The 11616-nt window shown below is 37.8% G+C and overlaps 1 protein-coding gene across 1 annotated transcript; it reads left to right on the top strand.

Annotated features, from left to right (window-relative positions):
- Positions 1-665: 665 nt before the first annotated feature.
- On the top strand, positions 666-11203 carry LOC125231904 (THO complex subunit 1). The gene is made up of 10 exons (XM_048137503.1): positions 666-822; positions 909-1583; positions 2200-2456; positions 3135-3307; positions 3604-3727; positions 4504-4589; positions 5587-5750; positions 6069-6155; positions 7513-7593; positions 10851-11203. Exons 1-10 carry the CDS (start codon positions 778-780, stop codon positions 11160-11162), a joined length of 2004 nt encoding a protein of 667 aa, XP_047993460.1. The 5' UTR covers positions 666-777; the 3' UTR covers positions 11163-11203.
- The last annotated feature ends 413 nt before the right edge of the window (positions 11204-11616 follow it).

Here is an 11616-nt window from a genome sequence, read left to right as displayed (position 1 = left end):
AGATTCTGAGTGGTGGACTTCACATGAGATAGATGCTAAATAAAAGTATTTTACTTAGGTCTTTGCGTAAAGAGAAGAGAAGAATGTATTGATTTCTCATATACTCGTATTTTTTACACATACCTACTACGCGGACGTCCGTTGTCGCGCGACCGCGGACGCGGATCTGGACAATGAATATACACAACCGTGCAAACTATCGGTCGACGGTCGTGGACGTGGCCTTGAGCGCATGGACGTCCGATCGAAATCTGGTCATAAGACGCCATTATAGTGAATGAAAATTTTTCTCGCAACCGTAGAATAAACCTAGGAACATACTACGCGGACGTCCGTCGTAAAACGACCGCGACCGCGACCTATCAGTGTGCACGGAACAAAACATCCAGAGAGCCAGATTTCGATCGGACGTCCGTGCGCTCAAGGCCTCGTCCGCGTCCGTCGACCGATAGTTTGCACGGTTATGTGTAATGTCATTGTCCAGATTCCCGTCCGCGGTCGATTCACGACGGACGTCCGCGTAGTGTGTTCCTAGCTTAATATGACGTCGCGTCGGATAGGCTGTGCCGTTCCGGACGGAATTTGAATCAATTTCTTTATCTATGGATACTGTTTTTTTTCTTCTGTTGAATTGAAGTTGACACTTGATTGACACCGGCGGACGGCGGTGGTGATATGGTGGTGATGGTGTGTTGTGTTGTTTTTGCTTGAATTTAGACGAAAAAGTGTATTGAGAAGGTAAACGGTTTTTCTAAAAGAAAATCTGTCATCTTCAAAATGTCGGAGAAGATGGGATTCGAGACGTTACGAGCAAAGTACAAAGTAAGTATGACTTTATAATTTGTAACCTGCATAGTGCTTTCATATAAAACGTTGCATTTTTTTGTAAAACTGTATTACTCTTACAGGATGTGCTCTCAAAAGCTTTCAGCACCAATAACATTGACTTGCTTGACTCGTTCTCTAAGAACATTAACGAGTCGGATAGAAAAGCCGCTATGGACCAAGCATTTCGTGACAAACTTCTCGAGCTCCTAACTGAAGACGCGGAAACACTTGAGAGCTATGTAAGCTTCTGTATAGAATCCTGCAGACGGCACATGGTGACCCCAACGATGCCCGTCGTACTTCTGGGTGACATATTCGACGCTCTAACCTTAAATAAGTGTGAAAAAATGTTTACCTATGTTGAAAATGGCGTAAACATTTGGAAGGAAGAGCTATTCTTTGTTGCTTGCAAGAATAATTTACTAAGAATGTGCAACGATTTGCTACGGCGATTATCTCGGTCGCAGAACACTGTGTTTTGCGGAAGGATTCTTTTGTTTTTGGCTAAATTCTTCCCATTTTCTGAGCGTTCCGGTTTGAACATAGTGTCAGAATTTAATCTGGAGAATGTGACGGAATTTGGCGGTGACAATACAAGCACCCTAAAGGACTCTTTGGACGAAGAAATGATGGTGGAAGAGAAAACTAAGCTGAACATAGACTACAACTTGTATTGTAGGTTTTGGAGCCTGCAGGACTTTTTCAGGAATCCAAATACTTGTTATAACAAGATACAGTGGAAAACTTTTGTTGCTGTAAGTAATTACTATAATATTCTATACAATATTTTTATAGTTAGCAGTAGCAATTGAGTAATATAGACAGAGTTACTGTCAAAGTAAAATATGTAATCACAGTGCATAGACTGCCATCTCTTGTCACAGGCTTAAAACTTTTGAATCTCACTTTTGACAATTTGACCCATATTCTTAGCTTGATATGTATTAGAATGCCAAATATTAATATTAGCGCCATCTAGCCGAGTGTCCCCCAAAAGTGTAACACCATCTAGGCCACCATACCTTTTTCTGTATGGTTCTGAGGAACGTTTTTTTCTAAGACTTATCTGTCTTTACGGAGTTACATAATGTCTTTGGCATTAGTAGGGTTCAATTGTGGTGTGCGAGCATTCTGTCACAATTTTGTTTATTGTCAGCTCCTTAATTGCTAAGTGTGGCACTGAAACTGCCTACCCCTTTTGGGAATATTTTATTTCACCACTAGAACCAGAAGTGAGTCAAATTGTCCAAAAAAGTGACACTGCTTAATTCATTACAGCAGATGTCTCAACTTTATAACAAGATGTTAGGTTTCCTTGCAAGTCTTGACTGTCTTGCGTAAGTTTTTTTATAAATGTTATCTTATTTCCAGCATTCCGGCAGTGTCCTATCCGCCTTCTCCTCCTACAAGCTAGAAGCGATAGAGCTCCAGAAGTCCAAGATGAACCGTCTAAAACCCGTCACCGATGATGAAATGCAAGGCACGAAGGAACAGCACTACTTCGCCAAGTTCCTGACTAATCAGAAACTGCTGGAACTTCAATTGTCGGACTCGAATTTTAGGAGATGTGTGCTCATACAGTTTTTGATACTGTTCCAGTATTTGTCGTCAAGTGTTAAGTTTAAGATGTAAGTATAGATAGACATAATGAAATCAAAACATTACTGCAAAAACACCATTTTCATTACTTTTATGAGTATATAGACTATGTAGTATGAGAGACACATGTTCCTGAATTCCTTGATGAGGGATAACAGGATGATGTTCTAACTTCTAAATATGTGAGTGTGTTTAAAAAAATCCCTTTTTGTCGATTGATATAAAGCCCCCTTTGTCAGTTTATTCATATAGAGATACAAGCAAAACTTATCACACTCTCAGATATTATGGCCAGATCACAGAAACTGAACTTTTCATACAAATTGGTTGATTGATTGATTAATTGAATTATCAATTGTAAAATAATTATGGTCACATTAATATTCATTTCATTCAGTTTCATTTCTGTTTCAAAATTCAATAACTTAATTTTTTTTAATGTTTCTTATACTTATGAATAGCTTCTTCTTGCGGCTTCACCAGCGCACTAAAATAATGCAAACTTTGCACCCCCTTTTCACCCCCTTAGGAGGTGAATTTTGAAAAACCCTTTCTTAGTGCTCCTCTACACCTTATAAGGAACCTATGTGCCAAATTTGGAATCTTTAGGACCAGCGGTTTCGGCTGTGTGTTGATATGTCAGTCAGTCAGTTTCTTCATTTATATATTTAGATATGTTTTGGCATTTAATATATTCATATTCGCAGGGAAACTCAAGAGCTAAAAAAAGATCAGACAGACTGGGTAAAAGAGACTACAACCTTGATATACAAGTTGCTAGGAGAGACTCCGCCTGACGGGCAGCGGTTTGCGGAGTGTGTACAGCACATACTCAAGAGAGAGGAGCATTGGAATGCTTGGAAGAATGATGGGTGCCCTGGTAAGTAAAATATCAAGTTGAATGATAGAAATAATTGATAAACCGATGTTGTCTATGGTTAGTAAATAACTTCATTTAGGGCTCCAATTAAAGCTTTTATTGTCAGTGCTATATTTTTGTAATCAAACACAATTCTATTTGTAAAATGCAGATAAGGTTTATCTGAATTCTTTTATCACCAAAGCTAGCAATATAACAAATGACAATTCTAAAACTGTCTCTGATACAAACCTTTTTCCGTTTGGAACCTTTATTATTATCTTATCTCTAATCTTAACTTTATGTTCTTTCTGTAGAGTTCCAGAAGCCAAAACCTCCAGCATCAGGTGACGATGAGATTCGCAAGAGCAAAGTCCGTAGACGCCCCGTCGGAGACATCATCAAGGAATATGAGGGTCAACAGAAATGCTATTTGGGAAAGTAAGTTTATCTTGTATAAGTTTACTTTTAGATCCTTTTGCAGTGCCTTGTAACAATAATCAACCAATAAAGACTGATTTTTAAATGGCTGAATAAAAGTAAATGTAGATATTTATGATCGAAAAAAGTCTGATAGAAATTACTCATTCTGGCAAACCATAGAAAATATTGGAATGCTATAACTTTTTCTAAAAATGTAACCATCTGACTCTATACATAATAAGGCTATCTGTTCATCTATAAACCCTGTAAGGCGAATGTAAGGTATTAAGATTATTTATTTATGTATTTATATTATTTGATACACTAGCACCTGATGCGTGTATATCACTGCACTTGTTTTTTAGTTACTGTTTATATTTTAGTTTTAAATGCTTATCAAGTCTGTTTTTGAAACTGTTCACTAAAGGAGCACTTATCACTGTTTCTGGTATTTATTCCACTCGCGTACGACACGGTTTGATAGGAAGCTTCCTGGGATTGCTTGTGCTGGGAACGCGAGTAATTTTCAAGCTGTGGCCTCTAAGACGATGATTCTTACTCATAACAAACAGGTCCTTAAGTTCAGGTAAGTCATAATGGTCATGTATGATCTTGAATGTTTCGATGAGGTCACCATGCTGTCTCCTTTGCTCTAGGCTCGTCAAACCAAGGCTGGCAAGCCTTTGGTTATCCTTATCTTACTAGTCATTAAAAATAGGTTTGATGGAAAGGCTCAGCCTAAGGTGAAGCTCATTCTCACTGGCTCTGCAATAATAATTTTGTTTTGTTGGCAGCAATGATCTGACCAAGCTGTGGAACCTGTGTCCAGACAATCTTTCCGCCTGTCGCACTAAAGAACGGGACTTCATGCCTTCACTACGTAAGTATTTTCTTTTTAGCTATTTCAAAATACATTTATTATGAGATGACAAAAACCACAAATGTCATATATAACATAGATCAAGCAAACATATCTACTTAGCATGTCAAATGAACTCAGTAAAATCCACTGAGTTGTTTGTCTTTAATCGCAGCTGGCAGTTTTCGGGCGCCAATTTTTGTAAGTTGAAGTAAACAAAAACATTATATGATATTTAATTGCAACAACACAAAAATTATGAACACTCAAGGGCCTGAGACATATTTTAAATCACGGGCAAGTAACAACTTCAGTGCAAAATCTGACACGCTCGGCCGCCATACAAATATATGAACTTGTTTGTTCTAAATGTAGTCCTGTGACAAAAAGTGATACAAGTATAAAAAAAATAATTTAAAAAAACAATTAATCACATTGCCCTCTTTGATTTTGTTAACACATTCCCTACCAGACAAAAAATGGCGCATTACGTCAGAAACCGGTCGTAATTCATAACATAACCGCCCGCTTGTACATACGGCGAGAACCCGCACCAGGCGAGTTCTTGGTTGCGAAGGTCCTCACAGAAACAATGTGCTGTCAAGGCAAACGGCTAATGCAGAAGTTGAACAATTGCCGTGCGACCACATTGGCTCTGAGTGGACCCATCCTATTCTGATTTTTTTTTGCACACTACGGTCACAGTCACAGTATAATAAAGAGTACTATCGTACAGTATGGCCATTCCCGCTTCCCGCTGAAATTGCCGCCCACCCCCGCTCGGTTACCTCACAGTTACCGCATGTCAAAAACGCGAACAGTCGATCTGTCATAAATATCACTCATACAAGTATGATACGTGTTCACCTTCATGAGCTTAGAATGTTGCTACGAACGCGCCTCCATCATATATTTGATCGCCAGTGTCCGAGATGTGCTACGGTTGTGAGTAGGTTAACGAACAAACATTGAATGTATTTAGTGAAATAATAACATCATTTTTTTATCCATTTTGCAGAGAGCTACATGGCAACAGCTTTGGAACCAGGCGTCGGTGCGCGGAGAACAGCTGACGGTGCTTGGGGCTGGCGCGCTCTACGGCTACTAGCGAGACGGTCACCACACTTCTTCATACACACTAATACGCCTATAGGCCGGTTACCCGACTACTTGGCTGACATGGTAAGACATGGTGATTATATACCACAAAGTACATAGTGCTGTAAGTATTTGCGTCGGTGCTAGATGAACAGCCGACGCTGCTTGGGGATGGAGGGCCTTAATAAATAAATGTATATATCGTAATTTGGTGTGAGTAGATTCGAGGGAGGAATTGGGTTTCGAACCTAGAATTTCTTCATTCACCTGTTTTAGTTTCGGGTTCAAGAAGCTCTTAAAGTAATTTGATGATGTTTTACATATGTTTCTCCTTCTTCAAATCAGTAAAATATTTAGTTTAGTATAAACTTTAATTTATAATAAACTGTATTAATTTTACAGGTGAAACGCGTAACCCGCGATGCTACGTTGGCGGAGTCGAGTAGTAACGGCGATGCTGGCGTCACCATCAAGCAAGAGCTCAAACAGGTATACCATCTCTTCATCATTACCAGGGCCCGTAACTTTCATGCCGATGACATAAATTTGACGTCACGCTGCTTATAGGATGATTCAAGAGTTTTATTTAATAATTAATCATTATTCATCAATCATTTTAATCATGACTTCAAAACTAATCTATTCATACGTGAAATAATTAATAACTACTTGATACGTGAAAAGTAAATTAAATTATTTGTTTATTTTTTATAATATACATTTAATTAAATAGTTTTGTTACCATATTTCAATAAATTATAAAAACAAAACAAATTGTTTCCTTTTCGTTTCACGTCTCAAGTAGGTATTAATTATTCCACGTATGAGTAGCTTACTTTTGTAGTAATTTGTACATGATGTAATTGATTAATGAATAATGATTAATTATTACCATAAAACTATTTGAATCGTCCTATATGCAGCGTGGCGTCAAACTGATGTCATCGGCATGAAAGTTACGGGCCCTGATCATTACGCTTTGGTATCAGATTTGGTAGTAGATTTTTGATATCACAATTTCTGTTAGAATTTCAGATTCAATGGTCCTTGAGAAGCATAAGATATAGGACTAAGGACTCGCAAATTTCAGTACGATGGAAAAAAAGTAATTGAAGTGATGACTTTTTCACTCTTATTGCGTAGTTATTAAGGGGCGTGCCTGCGCCAATGACCTTCGATTTTAACGCAATGATATTATGGTAGTTTCTAAAGCCTATCATATGAACAGCATCGTCTTTAAACAAAATAGTGTCTCATAATCACCTACTTCACAGCTCATTGTTTCTGTGATATTTGGCCTCAAAGTTGACCAATTTTGGCCAAAAAACTGTCTTGAATTTTTATAAAAGTGAAAGGTAAATCCATACATGTCAATTTCATGTGTGTAAAACCCTTCACTAAAATCAAATTTAGAAAAAAGTGTTGTTTTTGGTCCATGTTGAAAAAATCCATAAAAAAATAAGCATTTATTTTTTTCTTAAAATGGTTCTTACGAATAGAGGTAAAAGATTGAAGAATCCTTCGCCGTTTGTCGTATAATTCTATCTCTAGTGCAACCTGAAATTATGCAAGCATGCATGTAGTCCATGTTTATGATGTTTGTAGGTGCACCAGAAAAATGCATGTTTGTGGATAAAGAATATTATTAATCTCAAAAGAAATTTACATTCCACTTAATAAGATACATGCATCAAATAAATATTTATAAATTGCTAGTTTTCACCCGTGGGTGACAATTATATTTACAAATTTACATTAATTTTGCATAAAACCAGCGTGACTCAGGAGACCGTAACCATGGCAATAACAGTCAAGAAAAAGTTGATTCATCCAAATGTTTCCCCAGGAGCCCACCGAGGAGGAGGTGAATGAAGAACAGATGGAGGAGGTGATGATAAAGGAGGAGGACAACAATGATATGGAGCAGGTGAGCGCATGTTTCACTTTTGGCTTGGGTTAGGTTAGCTACTGAACAAAATATTATTATTTGGAGCCCGTCGTGTCCCAATGCTGGGCAAAGGCCTCCCCCAATTTTTCCACTGATCTCTATCCAGTGCTATGTCTGACCCACAGACCAACCCCTATAGACATCTATTACAAGACGACTCGCGGTTGCCAGCCTTCCTAGTATTTGCACTGATATAAGCGCGGGCGCTCGCCGTGCCCGATCAGTATCGACCAAGTAACAGACCCGAAAGCAGCGCGTGTTTTTCGCACAAAAAAATTGGAAAAGGGTATTTTGATGCCTTAAAGATGTCCACCTGTAGTGTGAAATGGTGTGGAAAGGTAACAAGAAGCTCAAATTTAAAAACAGACGGCATTACATTCCACAAATAAGTCATATTTATAATTTATTCAGAGCCGGCATAGGTCAACTTACATTGGCCACTTACGCGTCAGTAGAGGGACAGTCATACTTCTGTCCCTTTTCATCTGGCGCGACTGCCCGCCGTCCTTGAAACGGCCAATCACAGCGCGCTTAACACATTCCCCGCCCGCTCCTCGCACCCCAAACACTGGTGACTCGTATCGCGAACCAAATATACAAGACTGCCACTCTATAGGAGGTTCTCTGTGGTCTGACCATTCCTCCAAGAAGGAGTCCAGTTCATCCCTCCATCGCCGGCGGGGTCTGCCGGATCCCCGATCAGAGTTTTCGGGCTCCCACACTGTAGTGAGTTTGGCCCACAACTCATTAGGCATTCGGCAGACGTGACCAGCCCAGTCCCATTTTAACTTGGCCGCCGAACAAAATATACCTGTAACTTTTACAAGATCGCTTTTTTTAACCCCCGACGCAAAAACGACGGGGTGTTATAAGTTTGACGTGTCTGTCTGTGTGTGTGTCTGTCTGTGGCGTCGTAGCTCCCGAACGGATGAACCGATTTAAATTTAGTTTTTTTTTGTTTGAAAGCTGAGTTAGTCGGGAGTGTTCTTAGCCATGTTTCATGAAAATCGGTCCACTATGTCAGGGATTTTTTGAACATTTTAATTTTGTGATTAGGTTATTATTTACTTAAGAGTTAGCGTTGGAATAAGTCCGAAAGTATATGTCCGAATGTTTTTCTTTAGAAGACGCATTACGCAATATGCAGCTGCATCTCGTGATATTTTATGACCAGATTCAATGGTTAAATATTTTTTGTCGATTCAGTTTAAAAAAAAAGCAAAATGTGGTACGAGTTACCTGTGATAAATTGATAATATGATAGTACTTCGTGTCGCGATGTTTAGCCCACATATCCTTTGAATGTGTGGAAATTCGACTTTGAATCAATTGGACCTTATTTCATTTTTAAACGTAAGTTATTGACGTTATGTGATTTTTTAACATACTTTGTTTGTATTCCGTATCTGTTCGCGTTGCGTTCGGTCAGGCGCTGACGGTCTACCAATCCAAGGGGTATGATTTATAAACGGAATAATTAATTTTATATTCGTGGAATTATTTTTCGACTGAAAAATAGAGTAACATTATGAATGTGTTCATGTTTTTTAATATTTGTAAATAAAATAAATAAATATTGGGGACACCTTACACAGATCAACCTAGCCCCAAAGTAAGCAAAGCTTGTACTATGGGTGCTAAGCGACGATATACATACTTTAATAGATAAATACATACTTATACACATAGAAAACATCCATGACTCGGGAACAAATGAGGAGTGTCTTTTCAAAAGGACTTATTTCTATAAGTCAACAAGGGTTATTTCTCTAGGAATATATAGATAAAAATAACCTCTGTCAAATCAAATAAGTCCTTTTGAAAAGACACTCCTCAAATATCTGTGCTCATCACAAAAATAAATGTCCTTACCGGGATTCAAACCCAGGACCGCGGCTTAGCAGGCAGGGTCATTACCGACTGAGCCAGACCGGTCGTCGAAGTTACTATAATACCAGTGTTCCACAACATTTCAACGAAAGGAAACATTTCGTCACTACTTTAAAAAAAAGTTGTATCTTTGTCTGTCAATTACCTACCCGCGGGTAAATACGCGGGTATTTTCATTTTTCTTCCAAATTTGACGTTTTTAAATGGTGTTTGGGCTAAAATAGATTAATTTAAGTCAGTCTTTGTAATTGTACACATAATGTTTATTCAAATTGGGAACGAATAGGTTGCTATGAGATAAAATGTGATTTTAGTGTATCACTCCAACTATAAAAATCGTGTAATATCATTCTCTGACATACGGAAATAATTTCAAATGCTTTTAGTATAAATTATAAGTTTGATAAATTAAAACTGTAAATAAAAATATGTGAATAAAAATATTTAAAAAAAAAATCTTTTTCAAGCTCATAACTCATACATAGTATGTTTTATGATAAAAATGCATATAAACTTTTTTGTAGGAAATTGTGTCTACTTTAGTTCGTACATACATTACTTTTCGATATTAATGATAGTTTCCATGAAATATGAAATAAATACATTTTACCCCCTAACCCCACCATAACCCCCTCCAACCAGTACTAGGAAGTTTATCTTTATCGTATAAATACGACTAATTAATACAATCTAGAGATGGGCCGAATATTCGGTAAATATCCGGTATTCGGCATATTCGGCAAGATTTTCAATGTTCGTATTCGGCCGAATAGTTCGGTTACGTTGCCGAATATTTACCGAATAAACAAAGTAAATAACTAATGAAGATCTTACGTATTCCATTGCATAATAAGCTCCTATTTTTGTAGCTTTCAAAGAAACTACTAAAAATGCGTCAAAATATAAACAATTGTTTTGTAAAAAAGTTAAAAAAAACCGTCGTTTAAGAGTTGAGAAGAGTTCAGAGTTGTTTTAACTAAGCTTTAGTTATCCACTAAATCATTAAGAACATAGTTGTAGTATGTATAACAATTATCAATCATTTCATAGTTTTAATCATAACATTCGCTTTAAAAATATGGCGTAACCGAATATTCGGCCGAATGTTCGGTTCGGTAAGAGCTGAACCGAATGTTCGGCCATCTTGTCTGTCAATGAAAAGAAAATTGTAGTAAGTATGTATGGAATGCATATAGACTTACTGCGTTTTAACTTTGAGGAGCAGCGTGAGATACGAGATTTTTTCAAAGTAGTGACGATTTCACATATTTATTTATTACTTTAAACTTTTTCCTTTTTCATTGACATTAACGAAGTTGCTATTGATAAAATTATGCTTCCCCTAGGTCCCCGACTCAACAAACGACGAATACGACGACAAAGCCGCCCGCTCCCGCGTCACTATGCTAACACCGGCACAAATGGACGCGCTCTGCCCCGCGCTCGGTGACTGGAAGAAACTCGCCGCCAAACTAGGGTACAAGCCCGACGAAATACAGTTTTTCGAGTCTGAAAACGCTACGGACTTACTCAGAGCGAAGAACATGCTTCAACTGTGGTGTGATGACGATGAGGATGCTTCGGTGGAAAACTTACTTTATATCATGGAGGGGCTGGGGATGGTAGAAGCGTGTGAAGCTCTTAAGAACGCTAAGTGATAAGTGATTGAGTAAAAATTGTAATAAACTTTTGTAAGGAGTTTTAATAATCGATTTTTTTTTCTGCAATGAAAAGATTTAGCTTTTGTTTTATAACTACTTCTTTTACTGGAAGAAACTCAGATATAAGGGAGCGTTCAAGTATTACGTAACGCAATTTGGGGGGGAGAGGGGGTCTCGTAAAACGTTACGATGCGTTACAGGGGCGGGAGGGGGTCTTTCTTACAACACGTTACGTAACATTGTTTTTTTTAATTATGAAATTAAAATTCCCAAATTCCCTTCCATTTACGTTTTACGAGGAATCCCTCGATTGTATTAGTCTGGTCGTCATTTTTAATTTGTTCTCGCAAGTTGGAAAACCTTTTCGTTTCAGTATTATTACTGCAAATGCAATTAAAGGATAAAAACAATAATATAACTTTTTGCGACTTTAGGGTAAAAATGGTCACTA

This window comes from Leguminivora glycinivorella, chromosome 12 (assembly GCF_023078275.1).
Source record: "Leguminivora glycinivorella isolate SPB_JAAS2020 chromosome 12, LegGlyc_1.1, whole genome shotgun sequence".
In the NCBI taxonomy this organism is placed as follows: domain Eukaryota; kingdom Metazoa; phylum Arthropoda; class Insecta; order Lepidoptera; family Tortricidae; genus Leguminivora; species Leguminivora glycinivorella.
This window is presented reverse-complemented; position numbering and strand designations above follow the sequence as displayed.

Bases quoted from the DNA above. Each gene is read 5' to 3' on its own strand.
- LOC125231904 (XM_048137503.1), top strand. From the start codon at position 778: ATGTCGGAGAAGATGGGATTCGAGACGTTACGAGCAAAGTACAAA. The intron at 1,584-2,199 runs GTAAGTAATTAC...TCTTATTTCCAG, and splicing joins AGTGGAAAACTTTTGTTGCT to CATTCCGGCAGTGTCCTATC. The intron at 3,728-4,503 runs GTAAGTTTATCT...TTTTGTTGGCAG, and splicing joins CAGAAATGCTATTTGGGAAA to CAATGATCTGACCAAGCTGT.